Here is a 20585-nt window from a genome sequence, read left to right on the forward strand (position 1 = left end):
CCTGGCTTTTAATTCCCTTTCTCCTGCTCTTCCCACTGGCACTTTGGGCATCACTGAGTTGTCTCTCCTCACCTGTAACCCTGGGGCTGACTGCTCTTCTGTCCGGGTTCCTGGCTTTTTATCCCCTTTCTCCTGCTCTTTCCACTTGCTACTTCGGGCGTCCCTGAGTTGTCACTCCTCACCTGTAACCCTGGGGCTGATTGCTCTTCTGTCCAGGTTCCTGGCTTTTTATCCCCTTTCTCCTGCTCTTCTGGCCTGCTACTCTGGGTGGGCCTGAGTTGCCTCTCCTCACCTAATCCCTTCGGCTGACTGCTCTTCTCTCTGGCTTCCTGGCTTTTAATCCCCTTTCTCTTGCTCTTCCCGCTTGCTACTTCGGGCGTCCCTGAGTTGTCTCTCCTCACCTGTAACCCTGGGGCTGACATTTATAACATACAGATCTATAATTAGCTCAAAATGAATGTTTGATTTTTTTTTAATCACAGAAAAAAATTTAAGAAAACCTTACAATTGTTTCACAAAGGACAATTATGGGCCAATAGCTGAACTTTCTTTTTATTCATAGATTTAATATTGTGGTGTCTAAAATAAAATAAGGGAGCTCTGGTAGCATAGTACCTAAGGCACTTGACTGCTAACCAGAAGGCTGGTGGTTCAAACCCACCAGTCACTCCTCAGAAGGAAGATGGAGCAATCTACTTCCATAGTGATACTGCCTCAGAAACCCAGGGAGGGGTCACTGTGAGTCGGAGCCGACTCGATGGCACATAACAACAACAACAACAAAATAAAATAAATGATAATTTCCCTCTTTTTGTTTAATTGGCACACTAGTGTTAGCAACAGCCTAGTTATCCATGGATATTACTTGTTAATTATACTTTTTTTTCTTTTACATCCAAGTTCTTAAAAAGTGTTCTTTAAAACATATATAAAGTATGGGAATTAATTTAAAAATTGTGGAAATCTCTTTGCCATGTCCTTCCTGAATTGTTTTTTTCTTTTGTTTTTCCTCCCTATCATTTTTCTAAACTTTCAGATCAATATGCTTCTCAATTTTAAGGGTGACAAAAGTCAATGTCCTTGTCCTGAAGAAATCAGAGACCAACTCTTGGATTTTCATGAAGATTTGATGACACATTGTGGTAAATTCTTCTTGATTTAAAACTTTTACTAAACATATATATTTAATGTACATTTATTTATACAAAAGAAAATATATATCATTGGGTTCAGTAATGTACATGGTACCTGTTAGGAATTCATATCAGAATTTACATTATGACAAAGTAGTTAACCTTTCCTTTGTGGGAAAACATCAGGGATAGAAAGAATATCAGAAACGTAGCAGTCCAATCAGCAGATGACAGGAATTCTTTCTGTCTTTTCGTTATTAGCACTTTGAGAGGGAGATTAAAGAAGGATAGAAGCATGGAGCAAGATGCTTTTGGTAGAGAAGTGAGATTGGTTTAGTCTAAAGAAATTAGATCACAGTTATATTTAAAATGGTTGACAGGCTGATATAAGGAAACTACCATATATCTTTTTAAATTTTATGCCTGAGGAAATCTTTTATTTATATGTCAGTAGGCCAAATCTATTAATCCACTTTCATTCTTAAAAAACCAAAAAAACCAAACTCACTGCTGTTGAGGTGGATCCAACTCATAGTGACCCCTCCTTGGGTTTCTGAAGCAGTGTCACTACAGAAGTAGATTGCCCAAACTTCCCTCTGAGGAGTGGCTGGTGGGTTTGAACCACTAGCCTTCAAATGTCTTAGGCACTATACCAGCAGAGTTCCTCTTTTATTTTCAGGCTTTTTAAAATAGAATGATTAGGTGTTCTGAGTGTGATTATTTTTTTCCTGTATGCAGGAGTATTGCTAAGATCTGTTATTCAGTGAAAGAAAAGGAATTAGGCTTTTCTAAAGTGATGTCTTTATCTATATCATTATGAAGACCATAAAAACAGTATCTCATACGTTAATTGAGCTTATGAATGAAGAATCCCTAAATGACTGCCAGAAAATTAGAGTATGTATATACTTTGAATAAAGGAATATTCAAATATGGTGGAATTATTGATTCATACATAAAAAATTTCCTGGTTTAGGGTACCTAGTTATGCCTGCTTTCTATGTCATCTCAACTTATCAAATACCACTGGCTTTTTTTGAGGCAAGCAAGGAGGAAAAACTCTTTGTAGTTTTGTAGGCAGGGCATGACCATAGGTCTGTGCAGATAGTGCCACATGTCCAGGGATGTTGGAGGTCAGCCCAAATAGTAGAATTAATCATAGGTCCTAAGAGAGTTCTTTTGGTCTCTGCTCAGTTTGTTTTGTGCTGGATGCTGATAGCCTTGATTCCACAAGAACAGGGGAAAAAGAGAAGGGGGGTAAAAAGCCCTTTCGGGTGAATCTTATTTGTGATTGTTAGCAGGCAAGATCGCTTAATTCAGTATTGTCTAATATTTAAACCATGACAACAGTGCTATAAGCAATATGTGGAAAAAGCTGGTAAGCCTTAGAATTATTTCCTTAAAATGTATTTTTTATTGCAGTAAATATGTGTGTAGATATAGATATAGATATACCAAACTCAAACCAAACTCACTGCCATCAAGTTGATTCTGACTCATAGTGACCCCCTTGGGTTTCCAAGGCAATAAATCTATACAGAAGTAGATTGCCCAGTCTTCTTTCCATGGAGAGGCTGGTGGGTTTGAACTGCCAGTCTTCTGGCTAGCAGTCAAATGCCTTAGGCACTATGCTACCAGAGCTCCTTATATACATATATACATATATATATGTATATATATGTATATATATGTGTATATATGTGTATATGTGTATATGTGTATATTTATACATATATATGTATGTATGTATATATATCTATATATGTATATATATATGTGTATATGTGTATATTTATACATATATATGTATGTATCCATATATATCTATATATGTATATATATAGATAGATATAACAAAACATTTGCCAAATGAGCAATTTTTACATGTAAATTCAGTGACACTGGTTATGTTCATCATGTTGTGCCACCGTCACTACTATCCTTTTCCAAATAATTCCACCACCATTAATATAAAATCAGTGCCACTTAAGCAATGATGCCCTATTTCTCCCTCCCTCCTGCCCCTGTAATAATTAAAAAGCTTTGGTTTCTAAATATTGTCTATGTCATATAAGTGGCATCATACAATATTTGTCTATTTGTGACTAATTTATTTCACTCAGCATAGTGTTTTCAAAGTTCATTCATGTTGTGACATATATCAAGACTTCATTTTTCTTTATGGCTGAGCAATATTCTGTTGTATGAATATACCACATTTGTTGAACCATTCATATGTTGATGGACATTTAGGTTTTTATCACTTTTTAGTTATTGTGACTAGTACTGCAGTGAACATTGGTGTACAGGTTTCTGTTTGTGTCCCTTTATTCAATACTTTTGTGTATATGCCTAGCATTGGAATTACTGGGTCATGTGAGAGCTCTGGTGGCATAGTGCCTAAGGCATTTGACTGCTTACCAGAAGGCTGGTGATTCAAACCCACCAGCCCCTCCTCTGAAGGAATATTGAGCAATCTACTTCCGCAGAGATACCACCTCGGAAACCCAAGGAGGCATCGCTATGAGTTGGAATTGACTTCATGGCAATGAGTATGTATGTATGTAGTATGGTAGTTCTTTGTTTAATCTTTTGGGGAACTGCCTGTTTTCCACAGCAGCCATACCGTTTTGCATTGCCAGTAGCAATGGATGAAGATTCCAATTTCTTTACATCCTCACCAACACCTATTGTTTTCTATTTTTTTTATCATAGTCACTCTAGTGGAAGTGAGTGTTATATCATTGTTTTTTGATTTGTCTTTCCTGATAATCTGCTCCCAGAAAGATTATAGCCTATGAAACTTTGTAGGTGATAGGGTCTATCATATAGGGTCACTGTGAATCAGAATACAATAAAAACACACAACACAAAAACAACTAATGACATTGAGCACCTTTTTTGTCTGCTTTTTGGCCATTTGTATATCCTCTTTGGTGAAATGTTTATTCCAGTCCTTTGTCCATTTTTAATTAGATTATTTGTGTTTTTGTTGTTAAGTTGTAGGAGTTCTTTATATATTCTGGATATTAAACCCATGTCAGATATGTGGTTCCCCAAAATTTTCTTTTAGTATGTAATTTGTCTCTTCACTTTGCTGATAAAATTCTTTGATGAACAAAAGTGTTTCATTTTTATGAAATTACATATTGATTTTATCTTTTGCTGCTCCTGCTTTTGGTGGCCTATGGTTTCATATTTAAGAATCCATTATTATTAAAAACTAGGTCCTACAGCCACAGTTCTGTATTTTCTTCATTAATTTTATAGGTTTTATTCACACATTTAGGTCCTTAATTTATTTTGAATTTGTTCTTATACGTGGTGTGAGATGTGTATCTAGTTTTATTCTTTTGCATGTATAAATCTCATTTTCCCAGCACCATTTAATAAACAGAGGGTTCTTCCCCTATGCATAGTCTTAGACCCTTATCAGAAAAATCAATTTACCATAGATGTGTAAGTTTATTTCTAAATTCCCAATTCTGTTCTTTTGGTCTATATATCTATACTAGTATTAAGCTATTTTGATTACTATAGCTGTAGAGTATGTTTGAAATAAGGAAATGTGAGTCCTCCTACTTTATTCGTCTTTTCTAAAGATTACACTAGATGTTTGGACCCCTTATAGTTTGGCATTTCCATTCTGTAAAGAAAGCTATTAGAATTTTGAAGGGCATTGCTTTTCTTTTATAGAGTGCTTTGAGTAGTATTGACATCTTAACAATATTAAACCTCCTTAGTCAATGAACACTGAATGTCCTTCCATTTATTTAAAGCAAAAAATCCAAACTCACTGCCATCAAATTTGATTCCAACTCATAGTGATGCCAGTAAATCTTTATGGAAGTAGGTTGCCGCATCTTCCTTCCACAGAGCAGAGGATGAACTGCCAACCTTCTGGTTAGTAGTCAAATGCTTTAGGCAGTATACCACTAGGGCTTCATTTATTTAGATCTTATTTAATTTTTTTAAAGTAATGTTTTATAGTTTTCAGTATATATGTCATTTTCTTGTTAAATTTATTTTAAATTAAATTGCTTCCCTAATTTCCTTTCAGCTTGCTCATTGCTGATGTATAGAAACCCAACTGCCTTACTTTTAATACCCCACTACTTTGCTGAATTCATTTATTAACTGTAATATCTTTCTTGTGGCCCCCAAATATATTTTTATATACTATTTTTTGCTTTATCTTTGCTTTTTTCATGCTAGGTATTGAGCTGGATGAAGATGGCTCTCTAGATGGAAACAATGATTTAACAATTAGAGGACGCCTGATGTCCCTGGTAGAAAAGGTGACATACCTGAAAAAGAAACAAGGAGAAAAACCAATTGAGAGTGACGCCAAGAAGTCCTGTAAGCAATATGAAATGGCACTAGAAAAATAACACAGCTGATGAAATTTATCTGTCTTTTGAATGAATATTATCCTAGATGATCCAGTGAGATAATTCAGTTTGCAATATCCAAGCATCAGATTCTTAAGTAGATGCCTATAGCTGCCAGATGTAGATCACAACATCAAACAATATTTCTAGGAACATGTTGAGAGACTGCAGCATTATGAGGGTGAATGGGGCTTCTTAGAGAACTGAAAGTTTTGGTATTTGATGAGAGACTAACTATTGAGGAAAAGTATAAGGGAAGTAATTTAATTTTCAAATCTAAATATTATGTTACTACCTTTCAAATATCCTTGCATCAAATGAAAACTTTTCTTAAAGTTTAAGTAGATATTATCTGTAAATATATTTTCATTTAAAAATATTTTCTTTTGTTATACGCTTCTGATTCTTCCATATCCTATTTGACTGGAGAGTAATGTCTGCTACTCTGAGAAAGTGAATAAGCACACTATGGTTGGGAATGTCTGCTTCTTGGCTGGGTGATGGCACATTGATCTAGAAGGGTTTCAAGAAGTTGATCTGTGAGATATGACCTACTTATCTCAATTTAAAGCCATTACTGATTCCAACTTGCAATTGAAAACCATTATCTGTACAACTACCTCTTGATTTGTTCTCTAGTATCAATCAAATTTGAGTCAAATTTTCTTCAACATTGAAGTTCAAAGTTTCTTATGAATCACTATTTGTTACTATCAGGTGCATGATATTGACATTAAAAATCATAACACAATTTTGAAATTCATGAAAGTATGTTGGTATTTGATTTTCATTTTGTATTTGGCTAAAATTGGTCGGTTTTTTTTTTCCCTTAATATAATGTATAGATGCAAGTTAAACACCTTGTTTTGAAAAATAAGCTAGTATATTGATGATAGATATTCAGTACTTCATTATGTATAAGTCAGTTACATCAATCTCTCTTAGCTTTTGCAATTGCATTAGTTATTTTAAGAGTTTTGGAAGTTCTCTGGTTTTTAAGAACACTACATTGCACATTACATTGTAAATAATCTTCTGTAAATAATTTTATTTTCACTTTAATATACCTTCACAGTCTAAGAAGATATTTTACATGAAAATTAGAGATCCAAATTTAAGTGAAAATTGTAATTACTTTTCACAAATGTTTTAACAGAGGAGACAATCAGATAACCCTACATGTCCATGACTTGTCTTTATAAAAATAAATGGTAGATATAGCTTTCATACATATTTTTTGATTCTTTAACTATAATGATGGTTTTTAAAGAAAAGTTTGAATATTTTTATCCTTGCATGTCCTTTACTGATCTTTATTATACACACACACACACACACACACACAAATACAGTGTTCAAATGAAGTTTATTTTGTTAAAAGAATATTCTTAGCATTTTTTCAGTTCTGGTACAAATGTAGATACCAGTTTAAATATATGGAATATGTAGTTAAAATGTCCAATTGATTTGTCTTCTCTTATTATTTTCCTTTTTAACGGACTATACATAATGATTTCATAGCCACTCTTCAGCAGTTGATTTCTGAGACTATGGTCCGATGGGCTCAGGAATCTGTCATTGAAGACCCTGAGTTGGTGAGGGCCATGTTTGTGCTGCTTCATAGACAGTATGATGGCATTGGGGCTCTGGTCCGGGCTCTACCAAAGACCTACACCATAAACAGTGTCTCTGTGGAGGATACCATCAACCTGTTGGCATCCCTTGGTCAGATTCGCTCTTTGCTGAGTGTCAGGATGGGCAAAGAAGAAGAGAAGCTTATGATTCGTGGATTGGGGTAAATTATTTAAGCATAACAATTCTTTGTCTTCTAACTTCTTTCCAATTGTTTATCTCAAAAGTAGTACAATGATACATTGAGGCAAATAATATCTGAATTATATTATCATCAGCTTATATTGTTGTTTTCCTAGTGGTTATATTGTAAAGCTAAATAAGAAAGTAGCTTTCAGTAAAAAAGTATGGCTGATTTCACATCTAGATGCAAATGTAGTCATGGATAAGCAGTGAATGTCTTCTTGTTGTTGTTATGTGCCATTGAGTCAGACCCGACTCATAGCATCCCCTCCTTGAGTTTCTGAGGCAGTAGATTGCCCAACCTTCCTTCCGAGGAGTGGCTGGTGGGTTTGAACCGCCAGCCTTCTGGTTAGCAGTCAAGTGCCTTAGGCACTACACTACCAGAGTTCCTAGTGAATGTCTCAGAGTTGTTATTTTTTTAAATATCTCCCAAACCAAACTAAACCCACTACCATCGAGTTGATTCCAACTCATTGCAATCCCCATTGGATTTCTAAGGCTATAAATCTTTATGGAAATAGATTGCCTTATCTTCCTCTTGTGGAGCAGCTGGTGAGTTTGAACTGCCAACCTTCTCTTTAGCTACCAAGTGCTTTACATGCTATACCACAAGAATCCCTTAATCATATATAAAATACAGGTTAATACCACTCAGAGGGGTATCTATGTAGGAAATCCTGGATAAAGTGGGAAAGCAATGTGGCACAAAAGCCAAAATCATAAATTAAAAAAAAAAAAAGGATCAGATTTGCTGGGCTGATAGAGCTTGGTGGAATCCCTGAGACTGTGGCCCATAGCTGCCCTTCAGGTTTGGAACTGAACCCATTCCTGTGGCTTCCAGCCAAATATAAGACAGGCATATGAGCTAAAGATTTACATTAGCTTAAATACACTCCTTGGAGAGATCAATCATGGGAGAATAGAAGGGCTGTATATGTACATGGAGATAGCTTGGGGGGCAGTTGTGCATGGGAGGGAAGGACTCAGGGAAGAGGTAACTATGGAGTGGAACTGGGATGAGCTGTTGTATTGTGGGAAATCACAGTCAATGTCATGAGACAAAGTGTACGTGAACTGCTGTATGGAAAATGAATTTGCTCCGTACACTTTCACTGAAATCACAATAAAAATTAAAAAAAAAAAAGTACAGGTTAATAAAAACCCACTAAAATTGTGGGGGGGAAATTTCACACCAGTAGGAGATAATAAGCAAGTTTTCCTATGCCTTCTTTGGCCATGGAAAAAGAAGGAAAAGAAAGAAATCAAAAAACTCTTCTGATAATGCAACATCATCAACATGTGCTTTATATGGATTTGACAGAATTTATATCCTGTGCCTACATATCCTATAGTCTGAAGATCCTCAAGCTGAGAAGTTAACAAAAATTGGTCTGGAGAAATGATTTCTCAACTCAGGTCACAGTGAAATCCTTCAGGGGATGAAATCTTGCTACTAATGACTAGAACACAATCAGAAATTTCAATGCACATAAGGAAACAATTCACCGTGAAAAAGAGTGAGTCTGCAGATACAATAAACAGTGAAATTAGACCCCATTAAGAACATTAGATAATAAAATGACATAGCCAATAAAATTAACTGTTAAGTTAAATTTAAAATATAAAAGAATAAATCTAATCCCTTAGGAATAAGATATGCAAAAATTCCATTAGGTATGAAAAACTCAAATAGAACTAAAAATTAAAAATATAATAATTAGCATTAAAATAGTGAATTGATTAAACTGCAGATAAGATACAGCCAAAGAGAAAATTAATAAACTGAACCACAGATCTGAGGAAATTACTCAGAAATGCAGCACATATAGAAAGATAAGGAAATACAAAAGTTAAGGATTGTATAACAAATTTCAGAATATACTGAATAGGATTTCCAGGAAAGACAGAATAGATGAATTGAAGAATGGGAATATTTGAAGAACCAGTGGGTTCAGTTTTTTTCAAAATTAATTAAAAAAAGTGAATTCATAAATTTATAAAGCACAATTAGTTTCATATCAAATACTGGATATACTGTAGTAACCCTGATTAGTAACAAATATAAATAGATCATTTTTTGAAAGTAAGTAGAGGAAAAAGCCAGAATGCTTGCAAAGAAACACTGTTAAGAATTCTCAACAGCAAACTGTAGGTCAGAACTCAACAGGTTGCAGCATTCAAAGTTCTGATGGGAAATAACCATCAATTTAGAATGTGTTACCCAACTGAGAATTCAGCATCATGAGTTTGTGCTATATGTGGATTTGGGAGTTTATACCCCGTATTCAAGAGTGATTGCTAAGGCACAGTATTTTCAGAATATTTACTTACAATTCCTCATTGAAAGACTTTCTAAAATTCTTATACTAAAAATTGAACTTTAGGCAAAAGAAAATGGAATTCAGAGGCAAGGAAAATGATGTGATAAATTTTAAGAATATACTATAGGTGTATATGTGGATAAATGTAAGCAATCATCAAAAAACATGAACAATTTTTAGATATGAAGATTAGAATTAAAATATCAGTCAAAAATAAAAGCTTTGATTAAATCATGTTGATATCCACAAGAAAAATACCTAAACATACGATGGAGAAATCTGGTATGTAGAGTGTTTAAATGTGATATAAAAGACACATACTCAACACATACAAAACCTAATATGGTTATACAAATATCACACAAAAGAGGAGCTTATTAAGAGAACTGCCAACATGAATAAAATCAAACACAAAGAAACAATAAAATAGATTTAAAAACTTAGATTTGGTTTTTTGGGGAAAAATTAATAGAATTAGCCAAGTTTTTGACAGAACTCAACAATAATCCTAAGTGAAGAAAAGAGTGTAGAAAGATATCATTTATGTATATTTTAAACTAAAAAAATCAATATTTTAGTTGTTTTGGGGCATAGTAAATATTTGAAAGTATAAAGTTGGATTGTAAGGCTATATTCCAAATTTATAATGATGGCTAGGTTTTTTTGGAATAGGACCATAACTATGTATAAGCTAAGAATAAGTACAGTATTGGCACAAAGGGAGATAAACAGAAAACCCAAACAACAAAAGCAAATTTTATAGTCTTTGCTTATAAATGTATGAGCATGAGTCATTTCTGAACACTAATATTTAAATCTGAGTAAATCTCTTGTAAGTGATGTAATAAACCAAATGAAAAGAAAGTTGTCCAAACTATGGAAAGCACATTATTTCTAAAAGGAAAATGAAAGAGTATAATTATTTGCTGTTAACACATATAGATGACTCAGTAGTAATAAAACATAAAATGATTATGAAAAAAATAAATTGCTACTTTTTTTTGTAGTATTAGAAATGTTCCACACAAACCATAAACTTAACAAATGACAACTTGCCTTCTGGGCTATAGAATTACTAGTCTGTTTAATTTATTGGAAGTAAAATGAAACAAAGTTTTCCAATTAAATATTTCCCAAATTAGTTCATTTAAAAAGATTTTATTAATGAAAGAATATTACTGTGATTAAAGCTACAGTTTGAAAATGAGTTGAAAGTTCTGTTGCCAAACATGCTTCAGTCTAACATGAAGGAAAAGATGGTTTTCTCTACCTTAGTTTGTTCTGGCCCGAAATTGGTCAGATGTATGTGTACTATTCCTGGGATTCAAAGTCACGTTTTTGAATTGTGCTATCTAACAATTCTCTTTATTAAAAAAAAAATAAACTATTCAGACCATATTATTTCACTTTCTAGATATAGCCAGAGTAACTAAAATTTTGCATCAATTTAAATGAAATACTTGATTGACTCAATTAAGGAAATCAAATTTGAAGGGAAGGTTTCAGTTTTCTTGTGTACTATTTTCCTGCTATAGTTTTAACAGGAAATTGTTTTATACAAAAGACTTGTATTGATTTGATTTATGTTAAAAATAGAAATCAATAAATTCTTAGCACACTGAATAGTACTTCTTACTAAACAGTAAGATCTTTAGAAATACCTTGCCATACATATTGCAATAATAAGTAATGAAGTATTAATAATATGAAACATTTTAGGTGTTCTACGGTGCTGTTTGTTTAAATTGAAGGTTCATCTTAATGAGTTGAATTACTTGTATTTGGACTTCCTATGTGTTTAATTTCTCTTGGAGAACATATACCTTTTAAAATATTTTGCCAAAATGATAATACTAATATAACAGAAAATAACATTACTATAATTACACATAGGAGCTCTGGTAGCATAGTGGCTAAAGCACTTGACTGCTAACCAGAAGGCTGGTGGTTCAAACCCACCAGCCACTCCTCGGAAGGAAGGTTGGGCAATCTTACTTCCGTATTGATATTGCCTCAGAAACTCAAGGAGGGGTCGCTATGAGTCGGGGCCGACTCGACGGCACATAACAACAACAACATAATTACACATACAATATTGACTGCACTACCATAAAATAGTATATATATGAAAAGCAGAGGTAGTTATATATCAAGAATTTAATAGGAATTTTTCTATAAATATAATTCCAACTCATATTATAATGCAAAAGAATGTTGAACACATGGTTGTATACCCATAGTTTGAAATGATAAGTGTCTAGAAATATAAGATCTAAAATATTAAATCGAGATATTGAACTAATGTTTACATGTTTTTCTTGTAACTGAAAATAATTTTTACAGGCTATTATCAGAGTTTTTGAGAGAAATGCAATTAGTTGCACTCATTAACTTATGTTCCTTAACTGTAGTTGCTGTAATTGCTCTTACTTTTCTAATACATCAATAATTTTTCTAAGAGATTAATTAGAGTCTCAGGAAAATTTATATTTAAATTTTGTTCTCACCTCTGTGCTTTCCCTCATGTCTGTCTTGTCCTTTCAGGGATATAATGAATAATAAAGTGTTTTACCAGCACCCTAATCTAATGAGGGCCCTTGGAATGCATGAAACAGTAATGGAAGTCATGGTGAATGTCCTTGGTGGTGGTGAGTCCAAGGTAAAGAACTGCCTTTGGTTCCTGAGATCTTGTCTCAGAGCTCTCTAGAACTCTAGAACTCACAGAACCCATTATATGTATGTATGTATGTGTGTATATATATATATGAATGTAGGAGCTCTAGTAGCATAGTGGCTAAAGCACTTGACTGCTAACCAGAAGACTGGTGGTTCAAACCCACCAGCCACTCCTCGGAAGGAAGGTTGGGCAATCCTACTCCCGTAGTGATACTGCCTCAGAAACCCAAGGAGGGGTCGCTATGAGTCGGGGCCGACTCGACGGCACATAACAACAACAACAACAACATATATATGAATTGGCTCACGTGATTGTAGGAGGCTGGCAAATTCAAAATCTGTAAGTCAAGTGACAGGTTGGAGACTCCCATAGGCTTGTGTCCCAAGATCTGTAAGTCAGGGTACAGAAAATGCAGAATGAGGAGTGAAGTGAGAGTTCTGACAAAAATATATTTTCTGGAGACAGAACACACTTTCGGGAAACTGCCTATTCAACAGATGGACTGATTATATATCACAGTATCATATTACCTGTGGAAGGTAATCTGTTCTACCCAAGGCCAGATAATTTAATCACATGTAACTACTTCATGAAGGTAACTAGACTAGTAGTGTTTGGTCAAACCTCTAGAAACCATAGCTGAGCCAAGTAGACACATAAAAATAACAATCATAGGTGGAATTTATTATAACATACTGAAGTATATAGGTTACATGATCTTAACAAAGATTTTCTTAGATCTTTTTATGGGGACTATTTAATAAAAATAAATATTTTTAATAAAAAATAAAAATAAGGAGCTCTTATCTTAGGTGTAGTGCCTAAGGCATTTGACTGCTAGCCAGAGGTAGGCACTTCAAACCCACCAGCCCCTCTGCAGAAAGAAGACTAGGCAATCTACTTCTATAAAGATTTACCTCCTTGGAAACCCAAAGGGGGTCTCTATGAGTTGGAATCGACTTGATGGCAGTGAGTTTGGTTTTGTTTTGGTTTATTTAATTAAAGAAAAACATTTTTTGGAGAAAAAGAAACAAAACCTTAGAAATTGAGAGTTGGATGTGTCACTTTTGTTTTGTTCTTGTTGTTTTGGTTTTTAATGATATTGAACAGTTTGTATCTTTATACTGTTAATTTCTACCTCTTAAGTTATTCTCTTTTAGAAAATATTTTGAAACTATAAAAAGTTAATATTATACTAATTTTTATTTTACTGATTTTGAATTGTAAGTTCACTCCCATAATGCCCCCTCATTTCAGACCATATTTGGTTCTACTAAATTCCTAATCTGGATCAATGATGTTCTGGAGTGCACTGTATTTTTTGTAAGACTCTGAAGTAAAATTAAAGTGACTAAAATTTAAAATAAATTTCTTCAAAACCAAATTATTAGAGTCATATAATAAATAACTTTATATAAATCAGTGCAGTTTCATGACCTCTGATTGATAAAATATATTTCAACTTATATATATATATATATATATATATATATATATATATATATATATATATATATATATATATATATATATTTTTTTTTTAGGTATATTTTTGAAAATGTGGAAATTAGTCCATATTTCTATGTTCAGTTTACCAGTTAGACAAACTTATAAAAATATTTATAGTATATTCTAGTAAAAAAAAAAAGTTTCCAGGGAACATCTGAGGTATACAGTAACAAGATTTATCCCCCAAGGGAGATGTGGTTGATGACAGGTAACAGACTCTTTCCAGAGACACTGATCATCGCCACAGGCAAGAAGTGTGCCAATAAATAAGGTTCTGAATCCATGGAGAATCACCTCCCTTATAATAAGAGTAAGATACCCTCTTACATGGTTTTAAGTACTGAACTAGTAGATGGTGCAAACAGTTAACATGCTCATGGCTAACTGAAAGATTGCCTATTCGTGTCTCCCCAGAGGTACCTTGGAAGGCTTGTTGGTCTACTAAGAAATCAGCCATGGAAAACTCTACAGAGCACCATTCTACTCTGACATGTTTGGGGTCACCATGAGTCATTCGATTTAGTAGCAACTGGTTAAATACTGAAGGTGTATTTTTCATAAATTCTCTCACTGAATCGTCCCTATCACCACCACCACCATATTGTTTATACAAAACAGAATCAAAGAGGTCACATAATTTCCCAAGGAACAAGATTTAGCCCTCAAGGGAGATGTGATCTGGATAAGAATCACAACAGAGTCTGCCTGCTTCCTAAACCAGGCTCTTGCCACCTGTGGGTTTTTATAGATTAATTCCAGATCCAACCTACTCATGATAATAAGGTTTCTAATTTAGTACCAACCTTGATTTTCAGTGGTCTAAATGAGTCACAGTCTAGGTATTTGAAGGTCTTCCATATTTTATACTGGGTAGACATGCACATACCTGGGTTGGCAATATGATTAAGATCTTAACTTCTGAATTCAACTTTATAAAGATCATTTGCTTAAATACCTAACTAAATGCTTTTTATGTAGGAAATCACCTTTCCCAAGATGGTGGCCAACTGTTGCCGTTTTCTGTGTTATTTCTGTCGTATAAGTAGGCAGAATCAAAAAGCTATGTTTGATCATCTTAGTTATTTACTGGAAAATAGCAGTGTTGGTCTTGGTAAGTAAATCTTGCCTTTATTTAATCTTTAAGATAAAAGAATATTGTATTGCCTTTAGAAATTGAATTTCACTATAAATTCAATACATATTGCATGTAAAAATTACATTTTAAGAGAAAATATGTTTTTATATAGAATTCTGTAGTTGTAGCACAATCCAAGTTTCGTTTCATCTTTGAATTATCAGCCTCACCAGCTATGAGAGGGTCCACGCCCCTAGATGTGGCTGCAGCCTCAGTGATGGATAATAATGAACTCGCATTAGCTTTGCGTGAGCCAGATCTGGAAAAGGTAAGCACCATTCCTGCACATGAGTTTGTGTGAATTATGCTTGTATGTAGTTGTTTTCAAGGTCATTTAAAAATATACAAATGGTTATTGGCAATTTTGACCCATCCAGAGATGCCCCAGAAGACATCTGCTTCCTAAAGGTCACAGCCTTGAAAAGCCTATGGAGCAGTTCTACTCTGCATACATGGGTTTCCATGAGTCAGAATCGATAACTAAAATCAAAGTTATTAAAAAAAAAAAAAAGTTTGGGATAATGTATTTTGTCTGATAACATTCATTTTTTATGATTTGTGGCTAGGTTATCAACTTACTTGGAGCATTGATGATTTCATGGTAGAATTCTCACCTTCTGTGTGAGAGACTTGAAATCAATTCCTGGCCAATGAACCTCATGTACAGCCACAACTCATCTGTCAGTGGAGGCTTTTGTGTTGCTATGATTCTCAACAGGTTTCAGCATAGCTTCCAGACTAAGATGAACTAAGAAGTAAGGTTGGAAATCTAATTCCAAAGTCAACCAATGAAGACTCAGGATCACCATGGTCTGATCTGAAATCAATCATGGGCATAGGGCTGGATAGGGCAACATTTCATTTAGTTGTTCATAGGGTCACCATGAGTCCAAGGTTGATTCAACAGTAGCTAACAACATCAAATTACTTTATCTATATTCTGGTGTGTTTTTGTCCTATCACGATATCTGCTGCCACATTTATTGTAATGGTACATTTCCATTTCCTGAAAGGTTATTTCAGCATCTCATACACATAGCTCATCTCATTTGTAAGGTTATGTATTGCATACAAGGCACCAGTAACATGCTAAGGCTATTCATACTAAATATATTAAGCCACATATATGTTCACAAGAATATAGATTATTTTCCCTCAATTGTGATTGCAATTGTATTCTAAATCTCCCCCAATCCTACATTTGCTTTCTTAGAGTCTGTTTTGACATTAGCAACCAGAACAATACTCTTAAAATGACCATGTCAGTCATCTACTCAGAACTCTCCAAGACTTCTCACTCAGTAAAAATCAAAGGTATTACAATAGCTTCTATACCATCTGATCCAGTTATCATCTGATTTGATCTCCTACAACTCTTCTGCTCTCTCCCTTTATTCCAGTCATACTCATTCCTTGCTGTTCTTAGAACATACCAGGCATGCTTCTGCCTTCAGGATCTTTGCACTTGCTATTTTCTCTGTCTTCAGTATTTTCCTCCCAGATATTCTCATGGCTCCCTTTCAGACATCCTTCTAGTCATTGTTCAAATGCTACCTGCTTAACAGATCTCCATGTCCACACTATTTAAAATTGAAACCTCTTTCCCCAATCTTTCTTTAAGCTCTTTCTAGCTCTCTGTATTGCTTGATTCTCAATAGTAGAAAAAAAATAGTTTGTTGTTGTTATATTGTGCATATTTTTTTATTTAAGTAAAAAAAAAAGCCCATTTTATTTACATTTTAAATATTTACATTTGAGAAATATATATATACACATACACACGCACATATGTATATATGTATACATATATATCCTAAGGCATTTGACTGCTAACCAGAAGGCTGGTGGTGCAAACCCACCAGCCACTCCTTGGCAGGAAGGTTGGGCACTCTACTTCCATAGTGATAACGCCTCGGAAACCCAAGGAGGGTTCATTATGAGTAGGATCCAACTAAATGGCAGTGGGTGGATCGATATATTTAAAATCTCACCACGATAATTAAAGACCAGTGAAGTCATAATGTTTTGTTCATCTGCTTTATCCCTGTTTTGTAGTATAGCATTAGTACTGCATAGATGCTCAGTAAATGTCTGCTGAAGCCATGAAAGAATGAATTCTTTCCCAAAACATTTTGACAAGCTAGTCACGGGGGATACCAAATCTTTGCATTTCTGATAAACCTGGAGATAATTTCCTCCCATATATTATGTAAAACTTTATATACCAACTAGAAAGACTAAAACTGGGAGTGAAATGGCAATAACAATAGAGCTAGAGATGCAGTGAAGCAACTGTAACTCTATGTATTGCCATAGAGAGTGAAAAATGATACAACTACTTTGGAGAGGAGTTTGGCAATTTCTTAAAATGTTCAACATACATCCAACATATGACCTAGACTTTCAATTCCTATATCTTAATTCAAGAGAAATGAAGATGTATGTTCACACAAAGACATGTACGTGAATGTTTATAGAAGCTTTATTCATAATAGACAAAATTTGAAGCAACTCAAATATCTATTAACTGATTAATGACTAAACAAAATTGAGGTATACCAATATAATGCTATTTGACTATAAAAAGGAATGAGGAACTGACATATGCTACAACACTGATGGATCTCAAAATTGTGCTAAGTAACAGAAGTCAGGCACAGAACTATATGTACTAGATGATTATGTTTATGAAATATTCCAGAAAATGCAAGCTAATTTTACTGGAAAGCAGATCAGTTCTTGTCTGGGCCTAGATGTGTCAGGATATATGGACTGCAGAGACCTTAGGGAACTTGAAGGGTGATAGAACTGTTTTATGTCTTGACAGTGATATATCAAAATTCATTAAATTTATCCTTTAAATGAGTGATTTTATTGTACATAAGTGGCACTCAATAAAATTGGTATAAAATATTTTTAGCTAATATTACACACTACTTTCTCTTTTTAAAAACTTTTTATTGTGATTTGGGTGAAAGTTTACAGAGAAAATAGGTTTTATATCTAACAATTGATATACATTTTGTTTTGTGACATTCATTGCAATCCCCACAATGTAACACTTCCTCCCTGTGTTTACTATTTCCTTTTATCCTTCTTTCCTATCCATTCTTGTCGTCTGAGCTTTATCCCTTGTCCAATACTGCCTTTTTGATCTTAAATGGTTGATTATTCTAAGGAATGTATATATACCTGGTTCACCTTATAGGCCTTGAAATATTTCTAAGGGCCATGATCTTGGGATTCCACCAGTCTCTATCAGCCTAGTCCTTTTTATAAATTTGAGTTTTGTTCTGCATTTTTCTCCCACTGTACTCAGGAACTCCTAATGTGATCCCTTTCAGGGTGGTCAGCAGTGGTAGCTAGGCACTATCTGGTTCTTCTGTCCTCAGTGTTGTAGAGGCTGGGATTTGTGGGGTCCATTTGTCCTTTGGACTAATCATTTCCTTGTGTCTTTGATTTTCTTCACTCTTCCTTGCTCCAGATGGGGAAAGATCAATAGTTGCACCTCATAACTGCCTCATAAGCTGTTAAGACCCCAGTCACGACTCACAAAAATAGAATATTGTCTTTGTGGACTATGTTGTGTCAATTGACCCTGATGTTCCCCGAGACTATAGTCCTGAGCCTGCAGTCCAGTAACTGGTTCCTTCAATGTGTTTGGTTATGGCTAAAAATTTTTCAAAACTGTCTCCTGTAACTATACTCATGGATATATTTGCAGCAAATGTTGAAATATCCTCTGTCAAACTAATGTATGTTAATGGGTGTTGTCACATTCATCTTCCCACACCTGTTCAACCTGCATGTCTATCTATCTATCTACTCATAGATTATTGTTATTACTGTTATTGTAGGATTGTGTATTTAATGGTGTTTACCTTCGTTGCCTTTAACTCTTGTGCTCCTCCCAGTATCTTCTTTTGCCTTACCATTTTGTTCTGAGCACCCCCTTACTGTCTATTGCCTTTCCCTTCCCTCCATTTAGTATTTGTCAAACAGTCCAGTTAAAAAATGGGGCAAGGACATGAACAGACACTTCACCAAAGAAAACATTCAGGTGGCCAGCAAACACACGAAGAAATACTCATGATCATTTGCCCTTACAGAGATTCAAATCAAAACAGTGAGATAACATTTAACCCCAGCATTTATAGCAAAGTTCAGAAACACAGAAAACAACAAATGCTGGTGAGTGTGTGGAGAAATTGGAACCCTCCTGAAATTCTAGTGGGACTGTAACATGCTCCAACCACTGTGAAAAACAGTATGACACTTTTAAAATTTGGAAATAGAAATATAATTTGATCCAGCAATCCCACTACTAGGGATATATCCTAGAGAAAAAAGCATCATGGCATGAATGGATATATGCCCACCCATGTTCATCCCAGTTCATCATCATTCACAATAGGAAAAATATGGAAACAACCTAACTACCTATTAGTGAATGACTGGACAAACTTTGATACATAAATACAATGGAATACTGTACATTGTTAAGGAATAATGATGAAACTGAGAAATACCTCTTAACATAGATGAACCAAGAGGGCATTATACTGAGTGAAATTAGTCAGTCATGAAAGGACAAATATTGTATGAGTCCTCTACTGTAAAAAATCATAGAAAGAAATATTATTTGAAGGTTACTAGCAGTGGGAGAGGAGCCCTGGTAGCATAGTGGCTAAGGCACTTGACTGCTAACCAGAAGGCTGGCGGTTCAAACCCACCAGCCACTCCTCGGAAGGAAGATGGGGCAATCTACTTTCATAATGATACTGCCTCGGAAACCCAAGGAGGTGTCACTATGAGTCAGGTCTGACTCAACAGCACATAACAACAACAACAACAGCAGTGGGAGAGTAAGGGAAGGTAAATTACTCATTTCTTTTTAACACTAATTTAACTTGAGTGGAGTATAAACTCATTTGACAGGTTTTTCCTCTACAGTGTTACCATTAATAAAGACATCTTTAGGAATTTCATTGAAAACTGGACATGTTATGAAATATATTAGAGAAAACCAACATTCACTTAGAACAAAATATCCTAAAAAGCAAAGCTAAGCAAAAATATTCATTATTCTAAATTCCACAGTGCTGACAGGTAGGTGCTATTATCTCAACTTTAATAGAGAAGGAAACCATGGCTCAAAAACTTTAAATAACTGTTCAAAATAATGCATCCAGAGAATGATGGGGGCCAGCTCTCAACCCAGGGATATTTGACTCTAAACTTAAATTTTCTCTATGTCTTTGTTGTGTCTTCTCACTCCACTACCCTCATTAAGTTGATATATCATTATAGGGAACACTTTACCTGTTTAAAATATCTTTATATCTCAGTATCTTAGATGGATTCAGACAGGTTTGGCATTTAGCCAAAGCTCATTAGACATTTTATTTTCTTTTATATTTGTTGTTCTGTTTTACTTATTTGCCATTTCAACATTTTTTATGTGTACAATTCAGTGACATTAATTGCATTTACCATGTTGCAATCATCATTACTATCTGTTTCTAAATTTTTCCTATCACACAGTGTCTCCTAATCAGTAACTCTTCTTTTCTTACCCCTGCTCCCCCACTGTTTGTAGCCACC

General features: G+C 34.5%; 1 protein-coding gene across 1 annotated transcript in view; it reads left to right on the plus strand.

Annotated features, from left to right (window-relative positions):
* The window catches only part of RYR2 (ryanodine receptor 2), a 1099979-nt gene that overhangs the window by 762492 nt on the left and 316902 nt on the right, over window positions 1-20585 (plus strand). The window contains exons 39-44 of the mRNA XM_007942720.1: window positions 1037-1142; window positions 5349-5492; window positions 7046-7319; window positions 12205-12319; window positions 14825-14957; window positions 15146-15249. Coding sequence (XP_007940911.1) covers window positions 1037-1142; window positions 5349-5492; window positions 7046-7319; window positions 12205-12319; window positions 14825-14957; window positions 15146-15249 — 876 coding nt within the window. The remainder of the gene's footprint in view (window positions 1-1036; window positions 1143-5348; window positions 5493-7045; window positions 7320-12204; window positions 12320-14824; window positions 14958-15145; window positions 15250-20585) is intronic.

Source organism: Orycteropus afer, unplaced genomic scaffold, assembly GCF_000298275.1.
Source record: "Orycteropus afer afer isolate SDZICR_OR568_19922 unplaced genomic scaffold, OryAfe1.0 scaffold00096, whole genome shotgun sequence".
Lineage (NCBI taxonomy): Eukaryota > Metazoa > Chordata > Mammalia > Tubulidentata > Orycteropodidae > Orycteropus > Orycteropus afer.